This window comes from Ischnura elegans, chromosome 4 (assembly GCF_921293095.1).
Source record: "Ischnura elegans chromosome 4, ioIscEleg1.1, whole genome shotgun sequence".
Taxonomy (NCBI): Eukaryota; Metazoa; Arthropoda; class Insecta; order Odonata; family Coenagrionidae; genus Ischnura; species Ischnura elegans.
Window position 1 is genome coordinate 52,692,257 of NC_060249.1, and position 17,950 is coordinate 52,710,206.

At 40.8% G+C, this 17,950-nt stretch overlaps 1 protein-coding gene across 1 annotated transcript in view; it reads left to right on the forward strand.

Annotated features, from left to right (window-relative positions):
• Positions 1–17,352, forward strand: part of LOC124158137 (homeobox protein goosecoid-like) — a 111,464-nt gene extending 94,112 nt beyond the window's left edge. The window contains exon 3 of the mRNA XM_046533321.1: positions 16,955–17,352. Within this exon, the coding sequence (XP_046389277.1) occupies positions 16,955–17,329 (375 nt within the window). The 3' untranslated portion in view covers positions 17,330–17,352. The remainder of the gene's footprint in view (positions 1–16,954) is intronic.
• Positions 17,353–17,950: the final 598 nt, after the last annotated feature.

Consider the following 17,950-nt stretch of genomic DNA (forward strand, 5'->3'; position numbering starts at 1 on the left):
TAACATTCTACCCTCCAACACCATTTTCAGCATCCCCTCACCACTAAGCACTAACTCCATCCATACCTTCTGTCTCCTGCGTATCTCATCTAAAAGCTGCCTCTCCTCGCCAACCATATCCAGCACTTCGTCGTTCCTTTTCCTCTCCGTCCATTTCACCCTCTCCATTCTTCTCCATACGACAGTTAAAAAAAGACATAATACGACAGGTCAAACGAAAGTAATGCGTGATCTTCAGTCTTAATTCATTCCAATTAAAAGCGGCTGTGAACAATTAGAGTAAAACCATTTCCGGCAATAAAATCAAACGTGCAAAAATCAAAGAAAATTTTTCAAACCCATATATATACGCTGGAGGATTGCCATGAAGCCAATCGAGCTTCCATTTGATGCATTCAAAAGATTAGTTTGAAAATAGGTGTGGGAAATTGGAATAAATTGGAAAAATGGGAATGCTTTTTTCTTTTATATTAACCATTAAAGCAGGGTGTATATCAATGGAATGAGAGAAAAGTAAGCATTGGAAGGAAAAGTCCCGTTTAAAATCCTTTTTGGAAGGAAAAATCGGGGTTGGTTTCCGCAACCAATTTACTTTTCCGTACCGGAGCGCGGCAAAAGCCTTGGTTCAAGATATTTCTCAAGGGACGGTGGTGACCCCTGGGAAAGGTAGAAAGCGGAGTCACGACCATGTCCAGAATATTAAACCCACAGTGGTTATAACCATCAGTAATTTTATCCGATGTCCTTGATTTCATTTTAGGTAATCCGACTTGGCAGACACGAGTTTTATTTTTTGCTTATTCCCAGTTTAAATGTGCAAGGTAATTGGGAATATATAGGTCAGAATCTAGAGAGAACAGGTACCTAAGAACCTCTACAATATTCTCACAACGTAGACTAAATGGTTGCGTTTAACCGACATACACCAGGTAACATTTTTTGCTAAGTGCAACCTTTGCAGCATAAACGGTGTGCCAGTGAGTATCCGGTCAATGAGGGAATATCAGCTGCAGGCGACTTTTGTCTACAACACCCCGTTCATTCAAAGACGTTGTAGGTTGATAGTGTGATATTAAGTTTTTGTCAGTATTACACAGTGGTTCTTATCATAATACAATTTTTATTCGAATCTTATCCTTGAATTTAATCGATAAATTCTGAGTTAAAATTGTGAAACCCTGTTATTTAATTATACTTTTTTAAATTTAATGAAAATTCTCACTCTAAAAACATTATCTCTCTCAAAGACCAAATCCAACTTTTGGCTACAAATTTCAGAACTGGAAGCAGCGATAAATGAATTATTTATAGCCATGCGAGAAGTTTTCCTATTTTTTTGGCCAAATTTTCGAATGCTGCCTATGCCATTGTTCATTGACAAGCCATAAAATAATCGTTGATATAATATCCTAGACGCACACGAGAAAAAAAATTACAGAAAAAAATGTTTACCAAAAAACCTCACATGGCTCTCATCTCGTGAAGCAAGTAATTCAAATTGGTGGGAAGTCAACTGATAAGTACGAGTAGTACCGGAATTTCAAACCTAATTCTCACAATCATTTATTGCTATCAATATTGAGGATTCCACAATACCTTTATTCTAAAATTTCGATCATTATAATTCTATCCTCTGGGTCTGCCTCTTTGTCAATTTTCTAAGATAAATTAGGGCTAGTGCGGACTCATTTTTCTCGATAGTTCGAAAATTACGCGACAAGAAATAGTATCTATTCATATATGATGCCTCATGATTTAAGGCGACTATTCTTTCACGTAATTTTGTTTAATGCTAGCAAAGAAGGTTTAAAAGAAGTGAATATAATTTGGCCATAGGCTCCGGTTGCCTCCCATTCGGAGGCAACTGGATTTAACGAGGTGGCCGGCCATGATTAATCAACAAGCAGTTGATAAATGCGATGGTGGTTGGCGTAACATGGTGAAACTCCTTCATGATGCACAAAGGTTAAGAAAACACTTAGCTGTTTCACAAAATAAAATATATTGCGACCGGTTTCGATACAGCGTATCAAGATGATGATACGCTGTATCGAAACCGGTCGCAATATATTTTATTTTGTGAAACAGCTAAGTGTTTTCTTAACCTTTGTGCATCAACAAGCAGTTGTTCGCAATGTGATTCAATTTATCGTAACTCGAAGCATAATTCTCCGATTCGTAAGCGATCACCGTGGCAAAACCGCTCGTTTTCTAGTTATAGGCAGCAAAAACCCTAATTTAAAAAAGTAAATTCAAAAGACATGGCTACATATGCATTAACACAACCGATACTTATTATACACCGCAGAAATAAATTGCCATGTAGGTATTTCATAAAGTTTGGTTAAAATCAACATTAATGAATGAATATTTGACCACTAAGTTCATAAATGCATAAAATTAATAGATTAGAAATATTTTTGTAATTAGTTATGTAATTAGCAAGATGTATCTTGCTAACCATTAAATGATATTTAGGAATTTTGACGGGATCTACACCAGGTTAATTCAGTCTTATTGGCCGACGTTTTGGAAAACCACTTGTATTCCATTCTCAAAGCATGTCACTGTCCAAATTAACGCTATTCACCATGAAAAATTAAAACCGTTTATTAAATGATCGATTTCCGTCTCCGAGTGTCAACATTAAGTTCCAAGATTTGAAAATTAAAATATAACTGTCAAAAAATTGGCAAGGAAATGGAATTTTTTATTGACCAACCCTCAAATGAATATTTTTATAATAATTTTCTAATTTATTTATAATTTATAATAATTGCCTTAATTTGTATATACAAACTTGGTCCTTCTAAGCCATATGGCTTGTCAGAAGATTCCATTTATTCAATACAACATGTGGCACATTGAGAGCATAGCATTTATATTACAAGTTATATAAAATCAAACCTACTAAAATTAATGATTGACTTAACCAGACATCCATTCTCGAACCCTGGTGTCTGAACTTATTGTCAGGTGACTCAAAATTAGGTCGTCAATTTCACGCGTGAGGGACCTTACTCAATAAACCACGTCAACGATCGACCCACAAGTTTAGATGCTCCACGATAACGCATCCCTTCCCACGACGGGGGAGCCAGAGCGACGCCCCCCGCAGGGCGATGCATCGAGCGAAACGCGGCACGCGACCCATCCCTCAAGGCAATACACTCCGAAGGGCTTCCCCGTCTTAGCCAGCACCCGCCTTTTGATCAATCCCCCCAGAGCGTTTCACAGACCGCAACAACTTTTTGCTCCATTCTCCCCCATTAGGAAGACCCTTCCCTATATGTATACAACGGACGAAATTTGTCTTTTTAAGGCGAAGCACTACTGCCTTAAGGCCGTTTTACACGGGGTACGGAATTGCTCACGTTAGAGCTGCATTAATTTCTAAAATGGCGTGGAATTGCGCGAATGCATGAACGAAATTAGAACAGGGGCTATTTTGCCGTCTCGCATCCACGCATTCTAGCATGTGTTCCAGCAATTCACAGCTTTACACGACGCAATTTCGATTGCGCCTTCGCACGTACGTCAGATTGCAAAATTCCGTGTACCGAGTAAAACGGCCTTTAAAACTGCAGGTACCATCTTAGAACCGAACAAGGTGTTCAAGGCGAACAAGAATTTTGAGAGCATTTAGAGTCAATCTCCCTTAAAATTTGACTTTTTCCAAATCACTGTATAGAACAAGTTAGAATAGAACAAGAACAAGACTTTGCAGTCAGTGACGCGGAGAGGTGCAAAATTATAAAGACAAAAAAAAAAATGATCGCCATGAAAAAAATCAGTTGGCTTAGCCGGGAATCCGAACCCGCATCTTCCGATAGCCGGTCAGTTATGCTACCAGTTACACCAGCAAACCATTTCCTTTCAAGGCGAATCGCAGACTAGATTAACCGAACATGGTGTTGACGTGTCAAGTCCACAGTGTAGGAGACGGAGGTCGTGCTTACTAAGGCACTCTCGCAGAATTGACCCCTTTCAGTTGCTATTCTTATAGCCTTTTTCGGTGGCGTACTACTCCCTTGAAATCATAGCTGTCTAACTATAGCTAAAAATGAGCAAGTCTGTCTCGGACTAGCCCTCCGACCTTTCCTGGTCACTCTGCCAATTCTTACAATTTTAGTTTAACCTTATGACACAACAAAGTATCTTCCCCGGTTGTAACCCTATGACGATAAAACCGTACCTCCGTCTTTTGTTTCCACAATAATTCACGAAATATTGAAAATGCACAATTCGACCAAAATAAAAAGTGCTCCGGTCGGTCTCAAAATTGGTTTCTTAATGCATTACGTGTCCAAGGTTCGAAAAAAGACATTTAAAAAATAGATTTTTTGCACCCCCAAATACTCCTAAAAAGTGTAGGCATAAAGACGACAGTAGGTAAAACTTCAAAAGATAAAAAATTTAGTGTTTCGACAGTATTTCCTAGAGTTTCAGACGACTTCAGAAGGGGTATATTCTATGAATTTTTGTCGTACCTCGTCTCGTTCACCCCAAACGTTCTTATGAATCAGTCAGTCTGTGATCGGAAGTGGGTTTTATGTAACAATTTTCATGATTGATTTTTAGCTTGGTAATCTGTTTGATTTATCGAGACTTTCGTACCGCTGTTTCGAACACGTCGGGCAGTGCGGTTAGAACGAATGCAGCGGCTTTTATCAACTGAAAGCAACACCACATACTTACCGCACCCACTCCACACCCAAAAAGAGGCAGCTCCATCGCAGTACTCCCTGTTCCCCCTACGACGGCAAAGCCACCAGCAGGGCGCCCAGTTGGAGAGGGGTGGTTTGCAGGGAAGGCACTGGCCGTAAAAAGGGGGAGCAACTGGGATCCTTATGAAAACACTCGGATGCGGAGCGGTAAATGGGGAATCAGTGGCAATTAGGGAGGGGTCCACAGTCTGCCTCCCCCACCCACGCCCTCCCCTTGCGTCAACCCCCAGGGCGTTCTCTACCCTCTTGCCCGCCTGCCTGCCGCTGGGATGGGAGCTACAGGGAGAGCGGAAATCGCTAAGGCGACGTGCGCAGTTCGCCCACGTCTTCTAATTCGGCAGATTAGGTCTTATAAGGTGCCTGAAATTAAAAATGGTATAACTAATCGCCTAATGCCGACCTGGATTTAAGTTATTTAATTTCATGATAATATATTTATCACAAGGTGTCCTAGATTTTCGCGAATGAACATGTTAGTGGCTTCATAATTTTTGCATTTTTACATAATCTTTTGTATCCGTGGAGTTAATTACAAAATTCCGCCATTTTATATACTCTAACTTAATTACCACGTCAGAGAACTGTAAGCAATAAATAAATCGCGAAAAATCTCATCTACTTAGCCCTAATAAATGGTTTCAATCCACACGTTTTTATCAACTGTGATACAGGGGTCTCAGCATCCACTAATCAATGTAGTTATTCCTATCACATAACGGGTAAAATCAACGATGGCAACAAAAATTAAAGGCCTCAACCATGGCTGATACATTAAATTCTACGGATTGGAAGCTAGTTACTTCTTATAATGAATGAAATATGTCTCAGGTATAAATCACAAATGTTTTGAGGGAGGGATTTAACTTCAAAAATAAAATTAAAAGCGAACTTCTAACTCGACATATTTTAATACTGGTGGCGGTTTTGAAAAAATATGCAATCGTCTCGTAAATAGCGAGAGTTCAGAATAATCATAAAAATTTTATTCATGATAATTTATCCTTGTTTGCCATTCACAAACAAATTAATCAAGACCCGAATAATGTATATTTGGCAGGCGGGGCTCAGAGGAGAAAAATCGTTTATAAATTGTAAACCTTTATGCACCATTTTAATATATCAGTGATATAAGCTCTTATAAATTTTTTTTTTTTTTAAACCAGCCTTTATATTTAGATTACAGGGGATGAGCAACGTTTATATATGACACAAAGCAAAAAAACTCAGTGACCCCGAAAAACCAAAAGTGACGTATTAAAAAAGTCACTATATTTATTAAATTTTCAGTGAATGGTAAGCCCCCTATGTTTCAAAATGCCACCCCTATGCTTTTAAATGCCTACTATGAGGATATACCTAAAGTGGATAACTTTTGCTGTGGTCGCAAAACACGAAAATCGACCATTTGGAACTTCTTAGATCAAAAACATGTTTTGGGGGGCTATAGGTTGACTGGGGGGTGGTTAAAGGGGGGTTGGAGAGAAAAAGTTATATTTTCATGTATTGTCATCGGAAATGAAGAAGTGTGCAAAATTTCAGCGTTTTTGCTTCACAGGAAGTGAGTCAAATTTGAGTTACAAGATTTGTACCAGACAAACAGACAAACAAACAGACAAACAGACAGGTTGGTGAGTTGATATAAAGGCTGGAAAAAAAATACAAAATTTTCAAGCACAGTGGCCAGGGGTCGTGAAAAGCACAATCCGCGAAGGATCTTTTTTCAATATTTACACTTGATAATTCTCGTTAATCAATTGACCACATCCAAACGAAATTGCTATGGATGGGATGGAGAAACGCAAAATGGGTTTAGTAAAAGTTGCCATTCCTTGGACTGACAATGAGACCTTACATCGCACATGACTACTCGATTTTTTGTCGATTAGTTTACGATTAGTTTTTAGTTAAGATCATCTTACTTCCTGTTTTTCATGATCGCGATTTCAACCTGTGTAAATTCCCTAAAGTTCTACACCTAAGACTAAAGCTATACATGTTAATTATAGCAAACTCGCTTGGACAAAAACTAGGTATAGGTAGAAACAGTGGATAATGGAAATGCAATTATTTTCCATTCATCCCAAACAGAATGAACTAAGAGAGAAATATGAACCTAGAGCGTACAAGCATTGAAAATAGGGTTTTAATACTAGATCTGTATTCAAAGGCGTTAATTTTGTTATTATTAAAGCCATGAACTAAGGGCATTGTGCAATGCAAACAGAATGCACTCCATTCGGGGTCGAACAATAGGGAATTCTATCACCTGGAAACGTAGGTACGGGGCTAGCACGATGAGAATTGAACAGCGCAATTACGCTAGTCCGGTGGTGGAGCAATTTATTCTATTTGAATACACCGCAGATGTAATGGCATGACTGTTTTCGGTGCGAGGGACGAAATATTAAATTTATACATATACATACACGTCCAGACGCGACGACACAACTGCCGGCCCCGGCTGTGCACCCACGGCTCCCACGAAGCACGAGGGGCGGCAGGCGTGGAAGCGTTATGGGGTGGGTGAGGACGGCGGCGGTGGGGTGGAAGCGTGGAAACCGCCCCCGGGGGCCGAATTTGGGGCACGTAACGAAGGGGTCGAGGGCGGAGGAGGGGTGGGAGGGACCGGGAGAGGGGATACGCGGACGCGGGCACATTTAGCGACTAAGTGTAATGCATAACCACAGAACATGCGAAACTCCGCTATGACGTATATACAGGGTGGAGAAGAATTGTGCCAATAAATTTTAACCCTGGAAAGCTGATGCCAAGTGGAATGAGGACCCAGGGCGGGCTCGCGGGGTCACACTCCTGAGGGCCGGGTCTGTAAGTCTTTTCACCCGCACACCTCAGGAGGGGAAGGACAGAGGAAGGAAAAAAGGATAGGAGGCGCCGCCGCGATGAGAGCCCGACGACGCCTCCAGGGAGAAGATAGGGATGGAAGGGATGGGATAGCGAAACCCCCCCCCCCCGTCATCGGGATGGGAGGGCCCACAACTATCGAAAACATGACTTGCTGTTCCTTTTGCCGGCCTCGGTGGCGGCGGGGTAAAGTCCTCGCACGCCAAATAGGAGGTCGCGGGTTCGAGTCCCGCCTGGGTAAGTTACCCCTATTCAGGGCATGGTTGTTTGTGTACGTTAAATTGTTAACATGATATTAATCCCCATGTAAAAGGCCGTACAGAGCTGTTTTCGGTGCTATGGAAATAAATAAATATTTGCCTATTAGGAAGAAAATTCCTACGATATTCCGTAGATTAAAGCTGATGCAAGTAGGAACCAAAATTACCGATGATATTCAGGTCAAAAACTCACCATTGCTAAACTACAAAAACTTTGAGCCAAGCTCTCCGATTGGCCGCGAATTCATCCCGTTGCCGGATGCTCTGGACAAAACATGACTTCGAATGCTTTGCCTGCATTTGACTTTGTCTAGAGCATTGGGCGACAGGGCGAACTCGCGGCCAATCGGAGCGCAGAGCTCAAAGTTTCTTTAGTTTGCAAATGGCGCGTTTTCGGCAAAAGCATTATTGATACTTTAGGTTACTACTGGCATCAGGTATCCATGGTTAACATTTCGTGACATAATTTTCTTACGCGCTATAAAATAGGGTCGTTCACATTAGTCCCGAAACTTCAATTCATTTAAAAAATTCAGTGAAAGGAAAGGATAAATATGTTGCATTGAATTTAAAAAATCTTCCCTATTCAGCCATCATCTCGCAAGTTTAAAATTAGGAAACGCGAAATTTGTAATATATTATTGACAATTAAAAAAGTGGGGGTAAAAATTTATACCAGATTAACTCCATCATTTTTACTAGATTTATCATCTTACACACTAAACATAAATCTAAGTTGACCAGAATTAAAAAATACTTTAAATATACTTCCATAGATAAAAATGTACGGATGAAAATAAGCCACGATCAAAGCAAATTGGGCGGCATTAGAAGCAAGCATATCGTGAAAATGAAAACCCGATTTATTAAAACATCATTCAATAAATTCAAGTATTTTGCTAAATTACGTGTTTATAATACTCCTGAAATATTTGACAACAAATGAAATGAAATCACGATCATTGTTATCGTCCTTAAAGGGCGAATAAAACGAGTAAAGCGCTTCGGTTTCATTGAGATATAGAGTTAAACGAATTTTTTTTACTCTTTCCATTATTTTGGGATTCATTGGAAGCAATCAAAATGTAAAATGTGAAGTGTCGCCTTTCTCAAACGAGTCCACGCTTCAAACGTATTGCTTCTTACATAAATATTTCAAAAATGTGATCATGACATTGATCTCCGAGCAAATTCGCGCATGCGATTCGTGCTGGAAAGCAACTTAACTAGTCAGCTGAAATGCCATGACTCCACTACGCGAAGGCCATTATTATTATTATAGTATTCTACCGATTAAGGTAGGTTTCCATGGAGTACTAAAGAGGTGATCTGGGAGCCTCCCTTTCCTTCCAGCACTGCCTTCTTTAATTCACTGTAAGGCCTACTCTCTTTCAATCTATCTAAAAATCCTATTCTTTTCCTTCCCCTCCCTCGTTTCCCCAACATTCTACCCTCCAACACCATTTTCAACATCCCCTCACCGCTAAGCACTAACTCCATCCAAACCTTCTGTCTCCTGCGTATCTCATCTAAAAGCTTTCTCTCATCGCCAACCATATCCAGCACTTCGTCGTTCCTTTTCCTCTCCGTCCATTTCACCCTCTCCATTCTTCTCCATACCCACATCTCGAACGCCTCCAATCTTCTCTCGTCTTCTTTCCTCAGAGTCCACGTTTCCGCACCGTAGAGAGCTACACTCCAAACCAAACTCTTCACTAACCTTTTCTTTAAACTCTTACACAACGATCCTCTCAGAAGCTTGCGAAGACCATTACGATCTTTAAATCCTAACACGAAAACAAGAAACTTAAAGAAAAGGCTACTTCGAAAGAGCTTAAAAGAAAAAAATAATAACCTTTTTCAACCACAATCTTTTAACTTAAAACCATCGCAGAAACATATTTGGGATTAATGAACTCGAGCAATTGAAGGATTCAATAACTTCTCCTTAAAAGCATTTAGCGAATAGACTGGGAACCACTAATAGCGATAGAAAATGCGATCAACACATTTGTTAAAAGGTCACGTCCTCATTTCATGATTCGAAACAGTAACGGAATGACACTGAGAAATGAAAAAAAAAACGTAATTTCTGATTTAATATGTTTATCAAAGCACCTCAGAACTTTCTTCAGAAAGATAAACAGTCTGAAACAATTAATGTTGATGCCAGGGTTGATAAAAATCATGATTTTTTTCAAAAAAATCATTTTTGTTGATTTTTTTATTTAAATCGGATTTTATTGATTTAAATGAGATTTTTATGATTCTCCATTCATCACAAATTCAGTTATTTGCAAAACTAACTATTTGGGCAGCATGTTGGAGAATGATCGTTTGCAGAAACAACAAGAGGAAACATACTCTAAACTCAATACAACATTTAGTCAATCATGGGAGAGAACTATGGAAATGCCAATGGTATCAAATTAAAAATTACACCAGCATAATATAAAATTGCCATTGGAAGTATCAAATGTGCAATACTATGCGGTTCTAATGCATATGAAGTTTAGAAAAATTCTGTAATTGCAACTTTGTATGGTGCCTACGCTTAGAAGTTAAATCAGAAAACAATTTTTTTTCAACGGATACACTAGTATTCTAACCAAAGCCATTTTTTTAAATTTTCATGTTACATGCATTCCTACAGTATCATTTCTATTTAAGAGCCAACATTGTGCTGATAACTGAAGATTCATTGTATTAATTAAGAAATAAAAATCAAAATTATGCACTTACAGCTTCCTTTTCTTGACTCTTTAAATAAAAGTGATTTAAATCAATCAACCCTGGTTGAAGTTTAAATAAACGAGAGCTTCTGGCGAGTATAAGCAGTACTATTGCGCAATCTTACCCACTTTTGGATTGATATTTTCCGAGAATTATAATCGCACATATTCGTCCAACATTAATTTTTTATTGTCCTTAAAAATCCAGAGTATTGAATAAAATATCGAAAAGACTGGATACCCTAGAGAAATCGTTTTCATGATAACTGCAAAGTACATACAAAAACGTGATTGCGTTGCCATAGCTCAGTAACTAAGGAGTTGCGACCACATGTTTATGGAAGAAATGCTTAAAATTGTCTCTCCACCACCTCTTGAAGTATTGTCGATTGCTCCTAAAGCAATCTATACAAGCAAAAGACCTCGGAACTTTCCGAAGACAGAAATTGTGAGCATGGCATTACCTTCGTGCAGATTCGCCAAAGTTTTGCATGCTAATGCGCATTAATAGGCGAATAAAAGTAGTGATGGATTAATAGGTCCATAAAAATCGGATCTAAAATTTTCAGCTAAGCCATAAATTGTCAGAACTCTTCACTGAAACCTAAAATGTGATAACGATGAATGTGATTACCTTCATGATGAAGGGCACGTATATTAACAAGGCTAATTCTCAGCTTTGCCGATTCCTTTCACGAGAGACAAGGAAGTAACCGAAAAAGGCAAGAGATCTAGCCACTACCATGAGTTTTTGCGGCTGAGGGCGTCGAGCTTGGAGGGGAGAGTATGAAAACCTTGTCCCGAGGGGTGAATTCATTTGTTTTCGCTCGAGAGCGAAGGTGTAATGGGAGGATATTGTCGTTACCCAAGTAACTTCCCTCCCACCAACCCCCCCCCCACCCCTTCCCTTTCCACTTTTTGTTTACCGTACACAGGAGCGTGTCCTACCCCTGCGACCCCCTATTTTCCCCGAGCAGCACCACTGTCCTCATGTTTTTCTCAATCGCCGAGCTAATTGCTTCGGATGCTCAAACAAAGAGACCGCGGACGTCCCTCACGCTGAAAAATCCTCGCCTTTTCTTCAGGTATTATTTTCTCTGCGCCCATTCTTGCCGCCATTTCCGCTGTTTGTTGACACTTGGGCGTGTTTTTATTTCCAGCCCGCGTCGAAAGCCTCGCGGCCCTCTTGTTTATGAATCGAACACATATCAAATTGATTCGGATTCTCAAAACAACCTCCCGACACTCCCCATGCACCCCCAAACTCCAAGCCTCATGTCTTAATAAAGAGTCGCCATACAGTTTAATTTTCCCTTTTTTTTGATTTTTGGGAACCAGCCCCAGCTTCCCCACCAATTACACTCGGAGCTGTTTTGTTTCTTCTCGAGTTTAATTTTTTTTGTCACATCGCTCCTTGAATTCCGGCCTATACGTCCGATTGCGAAACTTGGCAGGCAAAACTAAAAAAAAAAGCACCCGACTATTTGACTTGATAGAATGGTCTCTTTTGTAATCACGAGGGACGTTCGGACAAGCAAACACTTGGACATTGAAAAGGTCTTTTTGGAACTGAATGTTCCCCTTTCGAGTTACCTGTTATAAATGATTAACATTATTTAAAGCATTAAACGGTAAATTTATTATCAAAGTAGTCACTACCAGTCAACTAGCCTATCTCTAAATCCCAACTCTGCCTTCATAGTCTGCAATCGATTGCGGAAAAAATGACATTCTAAATCTGTCTGTTCTTCAGTCTATCTCTATTATTTTTATGATCTGATCTTCCGAGGTATGCTGGCATTCGTATTATATTTATTCTATGATCTAAGGTAGATTTCAAGGAGCATTTGGATGGTCACCTCAGCCAGCCCCCTCCCACGTTGAAGTTCCGTCTCTAATTGATAGTACGGTCTATTCCCATTCTTTCTATTTATAGAAAAAAACTTTTCTCCTCCGCTCACCCAGCATCTCTCAATCGTGATACTCAGCCTACCCTTCCCACGCCGTACCCTGTCTCCTCATCTGCAAGGCAGGTTTACAGACAAACGCACCATTCCCATAATTCCTGATACTCTTCACAGAATTAAAACGATACCAGAGTTTTCACACTATTACATCCTTCAACTCTGTAAATTTCATGCCTCCCTCCATCCCATACATAAATTTGATTCTCCTCATCTCCCTCACACATGGCCAGCGTCCTTCCTTCTGAAGTAAGATCTAATGCTTTGCCGGCGAATGTAGTCGAAAAAGGCTTTTCGGGCTTCTAGTTGGGTTATCTCTTTCCATTCGGCCGACGCTTCGGAACTCGAATCGCGTTCCATTAGACGAGATCAGCCCTGATGATGGAACGCCACTCGGGTTCCGAAACGTCGCGTCGGTCGAATGGTGAAAGATAACCCGGCTATAGGCCCGAATAGCCTTTTTTGTAGCTCCTACTATTAGCGATTCTGGCATACCCTCCATCCAACCCCCACGCCCTCTACGGTATTTGGAGGAGGCGACCGACAGCTGAGGTCATTTGGGCCATGAGTGAAGGGTAGGTAAGGAAGGGTGGAGAGAAACCCGGCGTCGGCGTTAGCCTACTCTTAACGAAAGGTGTCAAGGGGATCACGGCTTAACGACCCATCCGACGGACGGAGTGTTGCGCTTGAAATGTCCTCCACATAACATTCACGCAGGGATCGGGAAATCTCTGAATACACGCCCTCCCCACCTTCTTTCCAAATTTTTCCTTTCATTTCCTATCACTTCCAGTAATTCTGTGATTCCCTCCTTCCCACTCACGTTTTGTCTCTCACAGCCAAAACTCAAGCTAAACCCACCTTCCCTAATCGATAGCGAAACATTACCAATTAAACGGTAGGACTCGTAAAATGTTTATTTAGCGATAATAAAAGTATAAGTAACCGCAGCAGAAGTGATTCTCCGGAGATCCTTTACCGTGGGAGCGTTTGGAATAATTTCAAAATAGCTTTTTCACAACGATCTGTTTTAAGGTATTGCAATTATTCATATTCATCAGCCCGTGAACAGCACTATTTGGCCTTTACATCGGAGGGCTAGAACGAATAACAACGGACGGCCGAAAATATCCACGTCCTGGTAAGAGGTAACCTACCAAGGCGGGACACTAACCAGAACTTATCGTCAGTTTGACAAACGAGGACAGTACCCCGCCGCCTAGGTAGAAAAAGCGACGTTTAAATTATTTTAAAGGCTCCAACGTCAGAATTTTCACGCCAGTGGTTGATTATAAACTGCAAAGTTTTGTTTATTTTTGTAAATTTGTATTTTGGTAATCTTGTCACTTATTTGTTGTAGCTATATTGTAAACTTCTTACTTATATCCATTGTTATCATGTAACTGTTTCACTGTAAATTGACATAAATGCTACATGTGATCAACTTAAATAAATACCTTTCTTAAGGACGAATGAAATAATATTGGCATAAAATGGCGGAGACTCTTCACGCTTGAATGATTTCTTCATAGAATGAACGACGAAAATAATATCCAGGGAGGGAGGACGCCGCTGTCATATCAATAAAAGATAATTCTCCCACATCAAGCTTAAATCCATTAGCGTTTATCTATTGAATGGCAGAGCGCTTGCTCGGTTTAACTCGCCCAACCAGGGCTTCCTCTTTCATTCCGTAAATAGCCGCAAGGTGAAAAGGCTTTATTAAATTTACATACAGGCTTATGGCCCGACAGAATTCTTATAGATCTTGTTGAAATTTTTCCATTTTTATTTCAGTTAGCCTGGAATCGAAAAATCTCTATCCTAGTAGTAATGAACATTAAGATACCAAATTCAATGAAACCTTGGGAGTTGTTAAGTAGGGTATCGACAGAGATGGAGAAGAAAATGTCAGCAGTACATACAGACATGTAAAGCTCTGGCGAACGCTATATAAGGCTGCAATCCAGGGTGTTCAAGGCAAGTTCCATACAGCATAAATATTATAAATACTTACTAATCGTATAAGGCCAGAAAAACTACATCCTTTACAAAAATACCAACACTGGAACTCTGCTATCGAAATCGCCAGAGATGAACACCGCACCAATTCAAATGCTGTAGCCAAAATGTCCTCAGTAAATTACCCCATATACTATTTGATATATACGCAGTTATTTCAATACCAAACCGAGGAGACAGATTTGCTATTGAGCTGCAATTACAAAGCTGTCATCTCACCACAACTGTATCAACTCTCTTGAAATGAGGAGGGGCAAATAATTCATGCATCATTCTAGCCTCAGTAGACTCGTAACGAATAAAATGTGAGTCGTGCGTCACAAGTAATCTTTTGAGAACTTATTATAAAGAAATCGCATACATATTTTTTTTAAACAAGCAGAGAAACAAATATCTTATTGGATTCAAGGAATTAAAACGATTCAAACGCAAAAATTACACTTTAAACACGAATTAATCTTTTTTCATTGCCATTCCGCGCAGAATACATTCATATACAACTAGCAGGATGCGGTAAGCAACGCCAGCGGCGAGGGCGAAAGGATATTCCCGCGGACCAGCCCCGGTGACGTCCGCTGGGAAAACAAACGGATGCTTAAATTATACATAGTTCTTTCAAAAGGTTCCACATTCTTCTATCGACAACCTTCTTGAATACCACACTTACCGATCAAATAAAAGCAAAGTCTATATTGACATGCTACAAAATAACTCTGTGCTAAGCTGCCACATTCCTCCATATTCATACTACTTAACTTCCGCATCTAACAATCAAATAAATGAGTAATCTATAACTGCATGTTTTATTATGAAAATGCCGAAGAAAAACACGTCCTTTTCATATGCCTCGCCATTAGGCGTATGATGATTGCCATTTACAAGTAAAATGGACAAACTATGAAAGGAAAAAGTAAGCGAAATTATCGAAATGAATTCAATTCGTCCAATCCAGAAAAAGGTAATAACAGGATACGTATTCTATACTTGCATCACTGATTTCTTTGCCTTAAATCAGGGTTTATACGTTAATGGTACTTATTAAGCGCTTTAAATTTTCCTTGCTAACAAATCTTGTAAGCAATATTTCGTTCCAAAAAACTTTTCTCGAAACTATACCAATATCTCTCGCATACTTTGAACATAAAATTTAAGAACATTCCGACACTCCTCAGTTGATGATAATACAAATGGAAAAACCTATTTTGTTATTCAATTTCCCAATAGGTCAATAATGATGTCATTAATGTTGATTCACAGAGCATCAATATCTTTGTTCAAATATTTTTGTAGCGTTTGAAGTTAACCTTACAAACTCTTGAGTTAACAAAACGTATACGGATATAACAAAACGCAAGGTAAAATTACAATAAGTAGTACACTAAGTCAGCAAGAACTTTTAAATTTCTTGGGCAGATAAAATATCAAGGAAAAAAACAAAGCATAAGTGAACCAAGGACACTTTTCTTTAATCATGCAGTATATATTCGGCAATAGAGCATCCAATGACTCGTATAACACATTAAAGGTTCAATACAGTGGCGTAACTATGGGGGTAATGAGGGGATAGACCCCCCCCCCCCCAAAGCCTCACAGAAAAAAAATTAAATATATTGTCTAGTTATGACACGTAATAAGTGCATCTGATTAAAGTGAAATCTGTAGTGCCAAAATTATGTAAAATTGTACTTCCAGGCATGTCATTTTTCAAAAACTTGCCGTTACCCAATGCTCACCCTATTTCCCGTCATCCAATCCTCACCACTCCTGGCCATCCAATCCCCCCCAAGGCATTCCTAGTTACGCCACTGGTTCAATTTATGCATACATTAAAAAATTTATCCATAAATAAAGCAGTGCTACTTATAATGATAAGATGCTTACTTGGATAAATCATCATTCAATAGAGAAAACAGCGGATTATGGGTTAAACATCCTGTAAAAACTATATCGTCAAGTCCCTTATAAAAGGTCGTAATTAAAATCCTGATTTAAAATACAGAATTATTCACAAAACTAATGTACACAATAGTACGAGATTGATACATGAAACGATAATGGCATTTTCGAGAATATATCTCCTCGGAGGGATGGGAAGACAATATACACAATAGTACGAGATTGATACATGAAACGATAACGGCATTTTGGAGAATATATCTCCTCGGAGGGATGGGAAGACAGGTAAGGGTGTTTCGCAAAACGTTCCACGCTACCTTCGCCGAGAGAACACCTTAAATAATAATCTCCCATTTGTCATCTCCGCAATTTTATTGACCGACTCTCGCCACCCAGCTAAATATGCAGATGGCGATGTCTGCCTCCGCACGCATCTCAACTCACTCTTTCTCTCTCTCTTTCTCCCTCTCCTCATTGCGCATGCGCAATAGGTCTGGTTCAAAAACCGGCGAGCCAAGTGGCGCAAGCAGAAGAGGGAGGAGCAGGAGCGACTGCGCAAGAGCGCCGAATCGGCGGGTGCCGGACAGGGCACCGTGGCGCCGGCGCCTCCCGGGGATCGGCTGTCGGCAACGGCGGCGGAGGATGAGGACGACGACTCTTCGGGTGGAGAGGAGGCGGACGAGGCCACGCCCCCTGGGGGCGGCGTCGTGGTGGTGGGCGCCCCGCAGCCCAGGCGCCTCCTCGTCCACCACCCGGGGCCGCCTCCGCTCCTTCCCCCGGGCTACGGACCGCCCCGGCACCACCACCTGCGGCCCGTGAGGCACGCCGCCGCCGAGGACAGCTCGTCGGACGTCGAAGTGGCGTGAGGGCGACCGCGTCGCTGCTCCCGGCACGGCGTTCCGCCGCGCCGACGGGCGTAGAGTGTGTTTTGTTTTTATTCTAATGAAAGACGGGGCCTCGCAGGGATGGATAAAACCCCTACTACCCAGTGCGATCGATTTTTTTAGCCATGCCTGAGGAGGCCGGATCTACCGTGACCATGTACTCTCCGTGGTCACGGCTCTACTAACAGATCTCTCTTCCCGATTGAGCTAAAAATGCATTCCGGTAAACAATTTCACCAAGTGATGTCTAGCTAGGATTGTGACAGGAGCCCATCTCAGGCCAGTGTCGGTGTCGCAAATCGCCACAACAAGAAATTTGCTACCTGTGCATTTCATGTTTATCGAAAAACATAATATCATTTGCTTAAGGATATGCCCTGTAATAATAAAAACGACGGTGTTGGTCCCGAGTTCGCTGGTTTGGTCTGAGCGTGTGTAAAGACGGTCGAAAATCGGGAAGATATGATCAACGATGGACGCCAATATGGTGGCGGTAATCGCGCCCGCGACTCGCATGGAGAAGCCACACGGCACAGAGCATCTTGTCTCCCGCGGGGACCCATCTCTAACCGCTCCTGAGCCCCACGATGTTGTCCGCCGCCT